The sequence below is a fragment of the Temnothorax curvispinosus genome, unplaced genomic scaffold (assembly GCF_003070985.1).
Source record: "Temnothorax curvispinosus isolate PA1 unplaced genomic scaffold, ASM307098v1 QBEX01000426.1, whole genome shotgun sequence".
Classification (NCBI taxonomy): Eukaryota; Metazoa; Arthropoda; class Insecta; order Hymenoptera; family Formicidae; genus Temnothorax; species Temnothorax curvispinosus.
This window is the reverse complement of record NW_020210206.1, coordinates 256988-275011: the sequence shown is the minus strand read 5'-3', so window position 1 is coordinate 275011 and position 18024 is coordinate 256988. Positions and strand designations below refer to the sequence as shown.

General features: G+C 40.7%; 1 protein-coding gene across 1 annotated transcript in view; it reads right to left on the bottom strand.

Moving 5' to 3' along the window:
• Positions 1 to 2799: 2799 nt before the first annotated feature.
• LOC112454233 (nephrin-like) overlaps positions 2800 to 18024 on the bottom strand; it is a gene marked incomplete at its 5' end in the record, with an annotated part of 75327 nt that continues 60102 nt past the window's right edge. Inside the window, 12 exons of the mRNA XM_025015506.1 lie at positions 2800 to 4537; positions 4872 to 5061; positions 9229 to 9356; positions 10035 to 10187; positions 11055 to 11475; positions 11823 to 12001; positions 12598 to 12888; positions 13248 to 13523; positions 14347 to 14649; positions 14906 to 15062; positions 15637 to 15773; positions 17275 to 17574. Of these exons, the coding sequence (XP_024871274.1) occupies positions 4053 to 4537; positions 4872 to 5061; positions 9229 to 9356; positions 10035 to 10187; positions 11055 to 11475; positions 11823 to 12001; positions 12598 to 12888; positions 13248 to 13523; positions 14347 to 14649; positions 14906 to 15062; positions 15637 to 15773; positions 17275 to 17574 (3020 nt within the window). The remainder of the gene's footprint in view (positions 4538 to 4871; positions 5062 to 9228; positions 9357 to 10034; positions 10188 to 11054; positions 11476 to 11822; positions 12002 to 12597; positions 12889 to 13247; positions 13524 to 14346; positions 14650 to 14905; positions 15063 to 15636; positions 15774 to 17274; positions 17575 to 18024) is intronic.

Here is an 18024-nt window from a genome sequence, read left to right as displayed (position 1 = left end):
CGTCGTCGTCGTCGTGGTCATTTTCAAAAATATATATTACGCTGACTACTTAGGCTCTCGACGAAGAACGGAAAGACATTGTCTCGTTCACAATCAACAGGATTAATTTCTCTCTCTTTTTTCTTCCCCCGGATATACAGCGTTATTACCCTCTAGCAAATACTTCGTTTATAGTCTAGGTAATAGTGAGACCCTCATATGATCCATTTGAATTACTTTTTTCTCGGTTATTTTTTTTCTTTTTGTAAATTTTTTCGCACTCTTCCGACCGCGTGAAACATTGAGACGTTATCGCACTATTTACACGGTTTTAATCATAATTAGTAATTGGAAATAAATGCAAAAATATATGTATATGTATGAACATTTAGTCGAGCTAATACGAGTATCCGCGCAGGTTCTGTTTCTTTTTTTTTATGTCTTTCGACCGTCCGCGCGAGTCGCACAACAGCCGCTCTTCTTCATGCGGTTCTCTCTCGAAACATTGCCGCGCCGTCGGCAGAGAATTATTTACCCTTAACTAAAAACCATTACGTAGTAATTAAACTTATGTACTATTGTCTTTGTTCAAGATATCACTACGCCGAGACATTCACTGGTATGGCTCCCCCTCGTTCTTTCGGTTTCCTCCTCTGGGGGAAATCTGTCGCTGATTATGTTATAAGTATCTCGCGCGTGTCTTCATTTCGCGCGGCGGTATCCGTTTGCGGTGAAATCCTGGCGCAATTAGCGGGGTCCGCGACGATCGAATTGCGACCTCGGGCTCAGCCCATCTCGGTCGAGTGAGTCTGCATTGTCGTTATTATTCATCTTTTGTTTCGTAAACGCACCCCTAAACGCATCCCTAAAGTGAAGACGCATTCGGCAACTCGATGTATCCGTGGCGAACAAAAAACTCGGATCACCAAGAAAGTCGGAATTATACCAGTAAAAAACGCAAACATACGCAGGTTTTTTTTTGTTTTAATGGCCGACCGATCGCTTTTGATCGCGATTGACGTGAAATCGCAACGCGGCGAACGGTCATTTAACATACATTGTATACGTGTATATTTCGTATTTATCGCGTGTAGAAGGTAAACGTATATTAAACGGTCGGTACGAACTATCTACAGTATTGACTTCAGGATCGGCAGTGAAAACTCCGTTTTCTACGATGTACGACAGTGCTCGGATTCATTTTCCCCATTTTCGTTGGAATTACTCAAGGGAACGACAATTGCAGCGCAGTTGCGTAAATAGCGCGATATAAGTAACTTAAGCGACATAAATAACTCGAAGTAATTAAAGCGCAAGTGATTAAAGCGCGAATGTGACTTATGATATGCAAATTGTGCGATTATGCTAATAACGTACTCGAACGGGTCGTTTCGCGTTTCAGAAACAACAGAATGGTAAAGTCCTCCCGTGTACTTTTCAACAAATATATGTAGCTTAAGTTGCCGCGTAATCTCTCTCCCTCTCTCTCTCTCTCTCTCTCTCTCTCTCTCGCGCGATGCGTAGAGTAATCCGAAGTCAATTGAAGAGTGGAAGACGAATGGCAAGAGAAACAATTTGAGTCGCATCGAAAGAATAAAATCTGCAAGTTTTCATGCTTGCAGAAATGCAATTTGTCAATTGAGCGGCTCAATTTTATAAATGTCATATTAATACATAATATAATGTAATTCTGAATTTATATTACAAGAGATTTGTTGAGTAACGATAAAGATATCCGTATTACAGAATGTTATGTTCAAATTACCAGGAGTAGAACACGGATATTTCTCTTAAATTTGGAGATATTTCGGAAACTCTGTACAACACCGTATTAAAAAATTCTCAGGTATATAATAGATATAACTATTTCATCAAAATTTCAGATTACCATATTTTGTGGCCAAGATTTACTTTCGCGTTGTTGCGAAGAATTCGAGTCTACTTCTTCTCCAGATATACAGCAGCAGATTAATTAAGATCGTGATCCTTCCTAAAATTGCAATTGACTCCAGGCTCTCCTATTCATTCGCAAAATTCTGAATCTCTTGTAAAATACGAGATAATGAACTCACTGAGTATTTTTGTCATTCAGTGCTAAAGGTGGCTGCATTCTATAACTTTAAGTGTTTCATCAAGCGAGACTCTCTATCGAGATTGGAGATCAAACTGCCACATTTAACGCTAAACTCGGCTAGCACCCGTAGATATCGTGTAGAAGGAGACGCCGTTAACTTAAATAGAGGATCGTAAACGAGACGAATGGAGAGTGGAAAGGGAAAGAAAACTTAATGTCGCTGCTATCGGACTCTTTACGATTTTCCATGTATACACCTCTTTTGTAATAACGATTGTCTCGCCTCCCTCGGTTTCGAATCATCGGGATGAACCGATTCATCGACGCGAAAGTAAACAATGGACGGTCATGACGGATATGCCCACTTTTGTGAGCTTTAAAGGGGCAGTATTGTGCGATCATTAATTAAGTGTTGTAAATATTTTAGAAATTAATATTACTGATCTTGCGTCGTGATCATAAAAATCTAATACCGATCAAATCGGTATCTTGGAACTAGGATAACCAATGTCAAATTGGAAGACGGATAGATTTGTGCATAAAAAAAAGCTTGCAAGAAACAGCTTGCTTTTGTTGAGCTAATTTTTCAAATAGAGATTGGTTTTATGAAAAAATAATGTATAAATATATATATTAAATAATTTTGTATAGATATTACTTGATATATATGCTACAGACATATAATTTATATCTTTTTAATGCTTGAAAATATATATTAACAAATGATAAATTTCTTGATAATATGATAACAAATATAATCCTTTTCTTCTTGTTAGAGACAAGAAATAAAAAAAGTGATTTGAATGTATTTTTTCTTCCGCGTTTTAAATATGATACCATAGTATGATATTGGCTATTCTAGTGCCAAAAGGGAATATATTCCATGATATTTATAGTGACAATAACGTCACTGTTGATCGTGAAAATTTATGATTGCACACTTGGAAATTTGGAATTGGCGTTTTGGCGTCAGTCACGGTCGGAGCGAGGAAGAATCACTTCCCGTATTGATATTTCAAAGATCCTTCGCGAGTTTCCCGACAGTTATTGATACCAGCATAGTGATATCTAAACATAATCGCTATGACGAAGAGTGTACTCGTGCCGACATGCACGAAGCAACCGAGGAAATTATCGCGGGGTTGTTCTCTCGTCTACCTCTCGGATTATGCGTGTATTTACAGAAAAAATATACTTTCCTCAACGATCGGTGCGTCGATTTGGAGCTCGATCGTTCGATGCATCGTGATTACGTCGCTGTTTAGCGAGTTACGCTAAATAACGCTAAGGCGAGCGGACAAAGACGAAGAGTTTAGAGCGCGGAAAACGATAAAGATGAAAGGGGGAAGGGGAAGGCAGAAGAACAGCGGAGGAGGTACGGTAGAACCATCCTCGTGCTTTTCGGGGAACGCTCGCGCGTGCTGGCACGCGATCGTTCCCTCTTTCTCTCCTTCTCCAAGATCGCTCTTCGTCGTGCGTTCAATTATACATACATGTGTACCCCTAAGATTAGAATTCAATCGCGTAGGAGAGCCCCACGCGCGTGTCTCCTCTCGTCTAGGAAGTAACCGCGTGGAAGGGAAAGGCTGTTTACAGCGTGAACCTGGTGCACCACTCTCTCACTCCCGCATCAACGTTCTTTATCTCTCTTTGCCTCATGTCTCTCTCTCTCTCTCTATTTACACACCTCGCCGTACTTTCGTTCTCGCGCACCAAACAGTTTTCAGGAGATTGTTCAGGCGCATGATGATGTGTGGCAGGGCCTTCAGCCGCGACGCCGTCGTGCGCGAGCCGTCGCCGCCGTTTAGGGAGATGATCGGTGATGACACGAACGACGTGGACGATTCGGAAGAGGAACAATCATCGCGGCGCACGGCGTCGTTCAGAGACGCGTGCTCCTCTCCGTGACCGTGGCCGGCCGGTGATCCTCGTCGTCCTCGTTCTGGGCGACGGCGCGATACTTGCCGCGCGTCGAGCTGGGCCCGAAGATCGGCGAGCCTCAGACAAGATGACCGTCGATGTCGGAGTAGGTCGGCGTCGCCGCGAACGTCGACAGCGGGTGGCTCTGGCAGGACGGCGGCGGCGGTGCCGGATGCGAGTGCGGATGCGGATGGGGCCCGCCGTTGTTGGCGCCGGCACGGGCGAAGGTGGCGGGCGGCGGCGGCACCGACGGCGGTATCGGCGACTTGGTGCCCGCGGTCATCACGGTGACGTCGGGCGGGGGCACGGGACGCGGCAGCGTCCTGGTGCGCGTCAAGGTGCCGGTGCCGGCCCCCGTCATGTGTCCACCCATTATGTGACCCGTCGAGCCCATGGACGAAGGATAATAGGGCCCGCCGGTCGGATCGATCGTGGGCGGCGCCGGACTCGGATTGCCGTCGTAGCTGATGTACCCCCGGCCGCCATTGTCCATCTCCACGCTGTAGAAGCTCACGTCGTTGGGCGGCGCCGGGCTCGGATTGCCAATGTAACTCGACTTTGACACTGTAACATTAGATGACGGGACGTTAGAAGGTGTCGGAAGTTTACGTAGACGTTAGATGGCCGAAGAAACAATGATGAGGAATCAGCAGGCTCCATGTATGTTATTGATACGGTTTGTGTCACCGCGCCTCATCAAGTTTCGCGTTTGAGATTCCAATATTTCTTAATATTTTATTTCCAATGACCAGAGAAATTAAAAAAAAATGTGAGTAGTTTTTTTTAGTATATCTGAAAATATAGCAACTAAGGAGTATCTTTAAAGTTGTGAAGTATATGAAAAATGTAGTGGTTCGCGGTTTATGTATTTATATGCATTTTAATTATGAATACTTACATGTGCCCGAGAGAGTCCCGCTGGCGGTGGTCCGCTGCGGTGGCGAGTCCATGTTCATGGACGTCTGCATGTGATTGCTGCGACGACCGAGGGTGCCCTGATGAACCTGCATCTCTAAACCGCCTTTCCCGAAATCCTGCATAGTTTGATCTATTAAATACGTGCTAGCTGCGGTTTTGCGCCCCTCGTCCTGTTATACAACAAATTAAACGACAAATTGATTTGTGATTTGTGGTCCGATATCCGGTATTGTATTTTGCAAACAACAGGCATGAAACGGACTTTGGAAGCTAAATCTATTTGTCTTGAAACTTTGCTCCAATAAATCGCAAAATCCTTCTTATAATAATACAATCAATATACATATTAATTTATGATATATAAGAGAATTATTTTGTTATACACTGTTCCTATAATTAGATATTAAATGTATAGATTAAAAAAAATATTACTTTTTCTGTGTATAATTTAATTGTTTTTTTATTATTTAAGCCCTTGTGTTTCACGCCCTCCTTTGTAATTAATATATTAATACAAGTTTCAACAAGTGTTTTCTTGTACTTAAGATCTTATTCAATGGAAGTACGAGTAGTGGAATGAGAGTTGTTTATGATAGCTTGTTAGTATCAGAACACTGACAATTAATGCGATAACACTTTAATCGTGATAATTAAAATGTACATCCAATTTGCATTTGTTAACATTTACAATCGGCCTCGTTTTCATTTCAAATCTTCGTATTAATTTTACAAAGGTAATGGCAATAACAATATCTAAAGTATCTAATAATTACTTTTACTAATCTAATTAATAATATAATCAATCTATAATAAGACTGTAATTAGCGATTTATCAACCAGTATATACTATTATATCATTACAACAAATTAATAACATAATCATAAAATCCGTAATCGCTTATAATTAGCGACACTTAATCGAGAATCAGTTTCGATCGTTAAGTCCAAATAATTCTAATTAACGTCCATTATAGAAATTTTATAACGAAGCTCGCCGTCGCTCATTTAGTTCCGTTTGAATTACACGACCCGCCATTTTACGCTCGGTTTGCAACGCTGAGATCTTTACTCGCGCGTGTGTTTTCTTCGGTCGAAGGGAAGCGTAAGTATCTTGCGTGCGCGAGCGTCGAACGGCGTCGTATAATCGCCGTGGCGTGTTAAATCAACACGCGATCGAGATTAGCCGCGTTCTCCGATATTGCGCTTCCCTTCGTCTCGCATATTATAGCTACAGTTATGTGAACTAAGATAATCTATTTATTAAAAGACATCGTTTCGATATTGTTTACTCTTTCAAAGTGCATCGCGCATACGATCGACACGATTCCTACGTTAATTGTGGGATCCTCCAGCAATTTAATATAAATTTCATTTTCATTAATCTTTTTAGAATTTAGATTTTAGATCGTAGTTCGCGGTTCGCGGAGCGGCGTGAAGTTGCCGGCGCGCGCTTCGAATCTTTCCTAAACGTTTTGCGTACACACGTAACGGACGTCAACGTGCCGAAGCATCGATTTATTGCGATATTTACCGTGTCGCGATATTTACTCATCCCGGATGCGTCGCGCGAGTGCGAAATAAACGGAAATGCCGGAACGATGGGTGATCATCGCGTTGTATTAACATGTAGGTACGCTCGCGCGAGATTAATCGCATCGTTCGACATCGCGTTACCGAAATGTTTCTCTTCGGTCGAGTTCTCGTTCCGCGTTATTCACGCACTTCACAGTCTATATTTGTTAAAAAACGCGTTTATTTCGACATTGTAGGTACTCATTCGGGGCTCATCGCGCCAGTAATTGAATTAGATATTCCGGATATTCGTATCAATTGTGGCGTTTAGTAACTTTTAATTCTTTAAATAGTATATGTCGACTCTCCGCGGATCTGCGTGAAGTTGATCGCGTTTCCCGCGAATCCTCCCCAACGTCGCGGTGCAGTGTGCACCGTAATGGCGTCGAAGAATCGGTTGCGTCTCGCGCTACTTGCTCGTCTCGAACGCGTCGTAAGTACAATAAACGTCCGAAATGCCGAAACAAATAATGGATGAGCATCGTATTGTATTATATCAACGTCATATGTATGTACAATGACGATTAATCGGATCGTTCTATCTCAATTCATTGTCTTTTCATTTTCGACATCCGTGGCCCGTCCGTGGGAGGCTAACTATCGAGACGCGTTATTTCTGCTCTTCTAAATCGCGCATCGGGTCGATCAGTACTTGTTTGCGATCGCTAATCAGCTCGATTAAACCGTCTAATACCCAGATTATGTTAATCGTCATCTAATACTCGAGATTTGTGTCGCGCGACATTCGCGAACCGGCGTGAAGTTGTCCGCGCGCGGCCCGAATCTCTCGCTCGTTGTTCACTTCGCAACGACCGCCGTTATATCGCGCGTAATGAACGTCGAAAGTTGCGACCGGACAGAGGGACGCGGTCGATCGTCGCCTTTTTACGTTGGTTTTTCGTTGTCGCGAGTGCAATAAACGCCAAAAGTGCCGTGCAAAGTGGCGGGCGATTGTCGTGTCGCGTTAATTAGCATCGCCGCGACCGTAATTAGCCGTATAGCGCTTCCGATCGGCTATTATTCATCTCAGTGCGCTATATATCCCGATTCCCGTGCGATGAAACGACGACGGAAAAATGCAGGCGACGGCGTAACGACTCTGCGTGGTAAGTAATTTGTTCGATCGTTCGATTAATTTACTCGGCATTGGACCGATTTCACAGTCTCCAATTAACTTGATCTTTCGATTAAACTCACTTCTTCGCCTCTTTCTAAGGGGGACAGTTAGAAAGAGATGCAGAGTGAGCTTAATCGGACGATCAAATTAATCGGAGACTGTGAAATCGGCTCATAATCACGTAAAAGCGAGTTTACCGCGAATCACAAAAAAATAAGCTATACACGTTATATGTGTGTTCTCATATCGCATTCTTGCCCGATCAATAGTAATAAATTTGATATTTCGTGCGTGCTATATATTCGTTAATCCTATCTTTAACAGAGCGAATATAAAATAATAAAACGATAAAAAATAATAAAATAACTTTTTGACTAAATAACAAAATAATGAAAACCGAACGGTAAGCAAATAGAAATGAAAAATATAATTTTTATCTGATTTGCAAACAATTATTTTTCACTTAATTTCTTTTGCACGGAATATAATTTTTCTCTCACTGAATTATTGTTTCAAAAATGTTTCAAGTATCTCTGGGTTGATTACTTTTAGAAAAATAATTTATATACGATAGATATATTTTGTATTCTGTGTGCGATAAAAAAACATAACTTTTTTATATATGTATAATTTTTGTTTTTATTTACAGATCAACGTTCTGCGCTGATATTCAGTTTCACATCATTTCGGTGAGTCGTATAAATCTTTTATTGCTGTTAAATAACGGATTAATGCGAGGAATTGAAACCACCATATCAACATTTCTTTCTCTTCGCGATTGAATGTTAACATCGATTACTTCATATCTTGTTACTCTCTCGTTACTGCTCCTACTTCCATTGTATGCGAGGTCTAACGCTACTGCGAGAAAGCAGGCGAGTGTTTAATGATTAGAAAAGCCATGTTAGAGTGGTCTTTTGAAGAAATTTCGCAGAGAATTTATGATATCAAAAATATCTTATTGGATTAAGATGTTGCGAGCGTTTAACATTAAGATTGTTTTCATCATAGCGCTATTTTTTAATAGATACGTTAGATTTTACCTGAGGATAGTTACCTTTAGCCGAACTCTGCGATCGAATGACATGAGATCGTCATGATATAAATATGTGACGGTATATTATAAAAAATATCGGGACTTTATATGCGAAAATAAAAGTACGTGCTATGGTGTGCCAAAGCTGCAAAAAATAACTGTAATTTAAACAAAAGAGTAGCTTAACTTCGAATTATTAAAGTTAGCTTTGTAACCAGAAAGTTTCTACAGATTCGACTGAGCATGAAAACAGTTTTTAAATAATCGATAATTGAAATAACATCATGCTTAATGATGCGATGCAAATTATTTCAACTGCAAACGGTTGAAAAATAAAGCTAAAGTTAATCGCAAAGGAGACAGTATCGTTAAGACAGTCTGCTCATTATTCTATTATCTAACACAACATCTCGCGTTAGAGCGTAAATGGAACCGTAAAAAAAAACAGAGAAATCAAATGACGGGTAAAAGGAAGAAACGAGGAGCAAGAGAGAGAGAGAGAAAGAGTGGCGAAACTAATAGGGGAAGCGGAACAGAAAAAGTGTTGCTAGAACTCAAACCTACCCTCCGGAATTACTTGTTACTAAGAACATACTGACTGATGGCACTGACCACGTAATCATTAGCGTCGAAGTTGACGTCGCTCTTCTCGTCCGACATCGAACTTAGTTCGCCGGTCATGGTGTCGCCGTTGACGGTGGACGGTGCATACATATCCGCGGTCTGCGACTTATTAATGCCTATGCAAAGATAACACGTGGTGAACATGTGAATAGCAAAGCGAGACGTGAATAGTACAGCTAGGGCCGCACGCAGAAGACGAATGTAATTGAAACGATTTAACTTAATTTTTTTTTTACCAATTACACATGCAAATCGCAAATTTTCTTGATACATGAACATTTAGAAGACACAGCAATAAACCAAATGTGTGTAAAGTTCTAAAATAATGAATTCATTATCTTTAATGAATTGCAATCCATATTATAGAGATATATGTATTTATTACAGTATTATTAGTAATCAGCTTTACTTAATTTACATAATCTACTGCGGTATACTGCGAGTTATTTTCGTTTAACTTTAAAATCTCTTTCAAAATTTATTAGGAAAGTAAACTGGACTCATCTTCTGCCGCGGCTGTAGCCAAACGTTGGGCTAATCTTCTAAATTGAAGCGCGTGTGCGCTAAGTATTATTATTGGTCGCAAACTTACGAGCTTTATTTCGTTTTCGTATTATGTACCACAACATGATGAAGACATTAACGATAAAAATGATGACGGAAGTCGCCGCTAACGTATAGATATAATTCATCGGAAAGTCGCCCTTTTCCGAGAGGACGTCCGGCAGGTTTTCCTCTTTATTCGGGCCTAGGGAAATAGGAGAGAAAGAACACATGATAGATATTATATTTACCAGCACGCTGGACCTTCTTTTTCGACTTTATTGTAGCAAAGACTATGGTTGCGGCAATGAGTAGGCAAGCAGAGGCGGAAACAGTGATGATAATGACGATGATGTACGAGGAACTATTCTCGCTTGATGTCAACTCGGTTGGTGGCGCCTCGCCTGTAACCCAAGCCAATGCCCCATCACCGGTTTGTGTTATTCATGCAACGAGTCGGTCTACATTGTTAGTCACACGTTCAACTTCGAAATCTTCGGCTATTGCGGAATGCTGTAACGCCGCTAATATGATTTGCAGCCAGTAATTAAACAGGTCGAATAGCAACTACGTACTTGCTTATTAATCATTTCCCCTTAAACAAAAGGCAAGCAAGTAACTGTTTGGATTGTGTTTCCGCACCGGTGTAAAATAATTATAACAATGCGCGGCAGTTACGCGCGACAATTCATACGGTTTTGACCATAATTTCCTTGTCAAGCCTGTAATTTCTCTATCTTAGAAGCGTTGGGAAAAATACTGTGTCAAAAAAATTTTCAAAGCTAAGCGTCACCGTACTGATATCGACCATTGGAATGAAACATGCTGAAAATCACTGCATTACACGTATGATATACTTGTAAATGCTATGCTATGTAATGTCCAATGTACTTTATTACAACTAACCCACGATATAAATGCCATGCGAACATTCACGAAACACACTAAATGTACGTAACGTAATACATGATCAACCTAATTACCGAGTACAATTAATTACGTGGATGCGGGGCAATCGCGTTTAATTATGTCTCGATGATCTGCATAATGATTTAGCAAGCTGTTATTTTCCACTATGTAGCGTGAATAACGATGTACTGGTCTAATGCAGATAGATACTTCGCTCATGAGAAAAAGAACAATTATAATCTCCGTGAGAATGAGCTTCATGATTATGATTTCTGTTGATTATGCTACGTCGTAATGTATTGGGAAGTCGCTGCTTTCGAATTACGGAAGCAATCTACGGTGTTTAGCGGTCTACAACTTACGAAGCGTCTGGACTTTGAGGAGATCCGGCAAGAAACCGCTGTCTCCTTTCTCGTTGATGGCCTTTACGCTAAACACGTAATAAGTCCCCAGCGACAGGCCGGATATAGTGGCCTTGTACTCGCCGGGCGGGACGTCCAGGTAATAATAGCGATCCTCGTAATCCTGCGCCAGTCGCCATCGTATCTGATGGGACGTCGGCAGGCCGCCGTCGAAACCGCGCTTCCAGGCCAACGTGACCGAGTCGTGCGTATAGTTGTAGACCTCCAAGTCGCTCGGCTTGTCCGGCGGCGACGTGACGTCCAAAAGTATTTCGTCCGTCGACAGTCCCATTTTGTTTTGGGCACGACATTCGTACTTGCCGTAGTCTTGCGACCTCACGTGATAGATGGTCAACATCGTTTCCGAATAGAGCTCCGACAGCTAGAGAACGTAGAGGAGCTTAATTTGTTACTTTATCGTTAAGGACGCAAATATTATCAAGACGTTAAAATCAAAAAGATATAGTCTTTGTAACGACATGGTTATTATTTCTCTTGGCAAAATTTTAATCGGGTGTCGCGACCTCTTCACAACTTTCGAATTTACAACGGTAAATATCTTCTTAACTATGTCCGACATGGAAATTCTATCAAAGTAAAATTCGTTCGAAGTTAAACGAAGAACAAGATTTACAGTACGCGATACAATACTGCGGAGGCTCTAAAGGAGATATAACGGTAAAGGAAGTCGTTATTTAAGAGATAAGTACATCTTATAAAGCGACTTACATCGCTGTGAGTGATACTGTATTTATCTTCGGTTGCATTCGGCAATAAAGTTTTCCCATTGAAGATCCAAGTGAAACGCGGCAATGGAGATCCTCGCGCTTTGCAGAACAATTGGACGTTTATTCCTTTGTTCGCCGCTGCCTTTCGCGTCAGCGGGGTGTTCGTCATTTCCGGTTTAACTGCGCATAAAAGTAACCAGTAAATTCTTTATTACGCGCACATTCCGATACGTGAATCGCGTCGCACGAATATATTATGCATATATTACGCGTGTATCTATAATTGGTTTTTCTGTTGAGATGCAATTAAACGTCGACATTTTTGCAATTATAGAGTCGATGATTTGAACTTCTATTATTGACTATTGATTATCATTGATATTATATTTACTGAAACATAATTATTGCAATATTATAATATTTAATTATTAACATCAATAATTAGGACACTTTTCACTGTGCTATTATTAATTGTTTACTGTATAAATATTGAAACTAAAAGTCAATATTATTAATCACACGAATTCTCTCGATTCTATGTTGCCAGTTTATTTACGTGCTAAATGCATCGCTCGCGCTTACTTTTTTCTAAAAATATAACAACGGTTATATTTTTAATTAAGTCATCATTATTATACGATATATGACAATTATAGCTAGATGACAATTTTTATCATTTATTCTTAATCGCGCTTAAAAATAAACTTCCTACTTCGATAGTATTACTATTATATATAAATAATCAAAATAAAAATTCTTGAAAATACTTTACGTACAATTCGTAATAAATAGAATAGGATCCGATGTTACGTTGCCGATGCCGTTGTTGACCTTGCATCGATACTCGCCGACGTCTTCCTGGCTGGGATATTCTATGTGAAGGTACGACGTCCGATTGACGAAAGACGTCGAATAACGTCCCGGCAGTTCAGGATTCGATCCTATTTTCTGCCATGTGACATACTCGTCGCCGATCGGGCTGCCGTCGACCTCGCAGAATAGCTTTGCCTCGATACCCGGTGGATAAACTATCCCCGACGAGGAAGTGCGCTTGATTTTAGCCGGATCTGCGGGATGTCGTACGAGTAAAACGATGAATTGCGATTCACATGTTAGAGAACAACTTTGTGTATCAAAGAAGACTTTTTAAAATCACTTGGCGTATAAGAAAATCATTAATCGAGCAAAAGAGAGAGAAAGAGAGAGAGGATTAAAGAAAGATTAAAGTAATTATAAGAAATTGAGCAAAATATTAGAGATAGAAGAAAATTGCGACGGATAATCGATCACCTGTAGACACATTAAAATTAATCCAGAAATTTAAGACGTCAAATATTACTTCTTTTATAAAACGAAATTAATCGCGATAATATCGTAATAGAGTTTATTTGCGCATTAACACGCGGGTTGTATATTGTTTACTCACACTGCACGGTCAGATTTAGCTGGTAAAAGGTGGTTCCCTCCTTGTTCAGCGCCTCGCATATGTACGTGCCAGCGTCGTGACGATCCAATCTCGTGATATTTAGCGTGGAACCGTGCGCGGTTATTCTCTTACCGCTGCTACCCAACGGCAGACCATCCCTCGTCCACGTGTATTCCGTCGTGTTGGGATTGCCCCTCGCCGATACGGAAATTACAAAGGGCTCTCCTTCCGAGCCAGTTAATTCGGAAGGGTCTAACGGCGAAAATATCGGCTTGTCTATGGAACAAGAAAGAAAAAGCAAGTCACGTTATCGTGTTTTACTTCCGTCATATCTAATCGGGCAAGATGTTAAAAAATAGCTTCGAGAGTCGACATACATTTGATATAATTTTCAAAAAAGTATTATCGTGGAAAAGAGGCATTTTTTATAACTTGCTATTTGGTAAAACTGTATAGCTGCATTTTCTTCACGTTTATGCACAACTTTGAATGTTCGTTTCATAGTTTCATTTCTTTCATTACCTGCGGATAACCATGCAATTAAAAACGAAAAATTCAACAATTCGTTATTGTATATTCGAGCAGCAGGATTACAATTCTAAAAAGTATGAAAAAAAATGTAAAAGTTTGTTTTTACATATCTATCTATTATATAGTATGTATCTATTTCATAAAAATTTTTTAATATCACGCGCGTATCGGTGTATATTTTTAATATATTTTTGCAACAAGTTTATATAAAACTAAATAACAGATTAATTTTTCTCCCTTCACAATCTCACCTATATTCTGCATTCTTTTCAACTCATTTGTAACCCGATTGATTGTTATTGTACGCCGCAGATTGTTATTGTACATACGAGATATCGCGGATAAAATGCAAATAAATTTATATAAGCGTAATTCGATATATGCAGGATATATCGTAGACAGAGAGAGAGAAAGAGAGAGAGATGCACTATACCGCGCATTCGCGCTCCACAGAGATTTCCGGGTTGAACGCACTCGCGCGCCGGGCACCGATCGTGCATGCGTGCTAATCTCTCGCCAGGTGTGTAGATTATGTTGTTAGGAGCGATCTACTTAGTTCTACACTCACATAGCACGTCCAGCGTCGTCGCGTCGTGACTGGATCTCCCCAATTCGGCGTTCTTCGCCTCGCAGGTGTACACCTCGCCGTTCATGTCCTCGGTTAAGTCCAGCGAGAGCTCAACGGACGAGAGGTAGCCGCCGTGTAATCCGGGCTTGGTGCTGTTCCTGGCGCCGGGCACCGGTATCCCGTTCTTCCACCACGACATTTCAGCGGCGGGATTGCTGCTGCTCGATTCGCAGATTAGACGTCCCTCCTGGCCGGCATGAAAATCCTGGGGCTCGCGGTTAATCTTCACCCTCTCGGGCGGAACTGAAGGGGGTGGAAAAAAAGTCGACGGTTCGCCGTTTAAAATATTGCCGTATAGCTGCCGCCGAGATTCGCGACTCGCGACGCGACGTTGAAGAAAAAGCGAGTAATTACAGCGTCGTTCAATCATGTCTATGCGCTAGCTTTTCTTATACCGGAGAAACTTGACGTCTCTCCCTCGATCTAAGTGAAGCCTCGCGATAAAAACACAACAAAAGGATTCTGATAATGAATATACGGGATGAGTATCATATCTTACAATAGACTTTCAGCACGAGAACTTTGAGCATGGGGATCTCGGTGGCGGAATTCGTCGCCTCGCATCGCACGTGGGCATTGTTGTCGGACGCGTTGACGAGCATCGTCAGCTCGTTCGAGACAGCGTGATTTCCGCGCTGTCTCACTGTGCCGAGTACCTGCGATATATGACAATGTTAAGTTAATATAACGATCTACGCGGTGGCGGGCATCAAAATATTTAAATTAATGTAGAAACCAAAATGATCGTAAAAATTGAAAAGCTTTAAAAGTGCAAGAAATGAATCCATAAATTGTAAAATGTTTTAAATATAAAATCACATTTAAAATGGATAACTTTTACGAGTTATAAATTTTCACCATTCTTGTTTGAAATTTCCATCTGAGAAAGAGTTAATATCGTTAATTTTAATAATTATTACAATTTCAAAAAGCGAGTTTTGTTTTAAGATTTTCTATTTATTTAAAATAGGAAGGAGTTTTAATCTGTGGATGCACAAGATCGTTTTCGAATATTTAATCAAGCGTTAGTTCGGAGAAAAACATTCTGAGACTAGATAATCTAATAAAGAATAGTTATTTCCGTTATTGTTGTTTTTTCAATAAATTAGTGCAACTTTTAAAGCTAGAAAAATGAGGAAAGACTTTCTTGCGCTTTGGAGTCTCTTTTGAGTCTGTGTGATAATTCGCCACAACTAGATTTACGACGATCCCTTGTACGAGCTCACGTACCTTACGGTCGTTCTTGTACCATGTTAACGTGGCCAATGGATTACCCGCGGTAGCGGTGCACATGAGTTTCAGTACCGTCCCGGCGACTATCGTCGTGCCCTCCTCGTATCCAGTGACAGTTAGTTTCGAAGGTGGATCTGCAAGATGTATCAAATAAATTCGCGCGATCACAATCGGTCAATTACTTGTTAATTACTTTACTATTCACGCATTATGAATCTTTGACATTTGTTATTACACTTTCGCACGATTTAAAAAATATCTCCATCAAAAGCCAGGACGCGAATGAAAAGAAATGGATTTATGCAGTAGAAAAATTTTGTAAGCCAGAGACGAATGTGTATAGTGAAAAAAAGGAACACGAATTTTTCTCCTTCATTTTTATCACGTCACACTTCGCGCTTTTATCACTCGTCTCTCCGCCTTTTTTGTCGACTTCGTCTCATTGCTCGTTCAACATTCGGTAAAGGGCTTAACGATAATTTGTAAGGATTATTTGTTGAATCCAGTTACATTATTGAACACGAGTGGCATTCGTTATTGCAGTCTCGGATTGCCGAGCGGTATATGGATTGGAGGCCACTAATTGTTTAGTATATTCAGACAGCGAATAATTTTAATGCATGTAATTACAAGCTGAAAACGCAGTTGATTATACAAGGATTATTTATTTATGGCGGAAATTAATGTCGGTCGATTACGGTTGTATTATTGCGAGAGTGTATCACATGCGCGCAACATGACGTAATGTCGAATATGTTAAATGAATTCTGACCATCGGATTCGCGAGATCGCGTGTTCGTATGCGTGTTTCGGGACCACGGATAACGGCGGCGCGGTCGATTAATTTGTTGCCGCGTGTCGCGAAGATGTCAACGGCAACACGGGCAACAACATCATTACCGAATTTTCTAAACAATGTTACAAATTGTAGAACGTTGAAGCAGATGGAACGCGATATCTATTATTTCAACGATGTACTCGAAGAAAAAATATGTGTGCATTACAATATTTCGTCTTGAGGGAATCAATCTTTTTTTTTTTAACTTATCTTAGATAGACTCAGCTTTAAACCTATTTTATCATACGCGTCGGAATTGTATATTTATCTGTGATAAAGATAGCATTTTTGACCGGAAGTTAAAAGGAGAAATACAGTCTCCATACAAATGTTATTAAAATTATATTAATGTTCAAGTTTATTTGAAAATAATGTTTATGTTTATTTGAAAATATTAAAATGGGGCGGGTTCCTCTTTAACGAGAATATCCACGAAGAGGATTAATCGCATTCACAAATGAAGCCCGAAGAGCGTAAATATAATCCACTGAAAATTTCGTTTTTCATTTCAATTAAAGTTAATCCTATCTCGATTTTATCTCAACGAAGATTTATTTGATGCGCGGCCGTTGAAAAATTTAATATCGTCAATTGGCAATTGAAAGGTCCTTCCGAAAGATATCTCATATAGTAGTTCCGGTACATCCGTAGCACGGTCCTTTGACGCCAGGCGGAAATTAAATTTTCGCCGCGGGCGAGAAGCGTGGAGTCTCTCGTTACAACTGCAACGCGCGATACTGTGTATACCGAGTGCTCTAGCGAAAATTGTATACGATAGAGAAGGGAGGGACGCTCACATATCACGTTGATGGTGTGCGTGCCGACCACGTTCTCCGTGAGCTTGGCGTTGGAAGCGTGGCAGATGACGACGATGCTGCGGCTCTTGCGATTAATGCTGAACGTCACGTTCGAGCTGGTGATCCAGCCACCGTTCGGCGCCGGCTCCGTCTTCGAGGCGTTGCTCTCGAAATTATGCCCGTCCACCGTCCACTTTATATCCGCGGGCGGATTCGAGTTCTCCGTCGTGCAAGTAATGAGCACCTGGTCGTCCGCCTTCGCCTCGGTCGGGCCGTTGATGTTCACCTCGGAGGGGGCGACTGTAAGAAAGATCGTATAAAAGTAAGCGCGTGAAAAAAGTTCGAATTAGTTCATCCGAACAGTGGTTCAAAAAAATTCACGGTGGAAATAATAGATAAAGAATGAGGATAGACAGACATATCTTGATTTATTTAGATATTTAGAGCAAGAACAGATAGAATAAATACAAACGCTTAGCGGATAAAAATATGTATATCACGATAGAGACACGATAGAGAATATCAGAAACAGATATTTAAAAAATAACGATATTGTAATTTTGATAGTCTATATTAAGCAAATCTCCGCGCGGGAATTGAAAGTCACCGAGCTTCGAGAAACTAACGTCGCTCCGCTGCGTCGTCAATTTTCATTTTTGAAACGTCGGCCGTAAAAATATGAAATAAAAGTTTACCGACAAGCTGTCAATAACTGCAACTATACGGTCGACAAGCATTCGCCCTTAATCG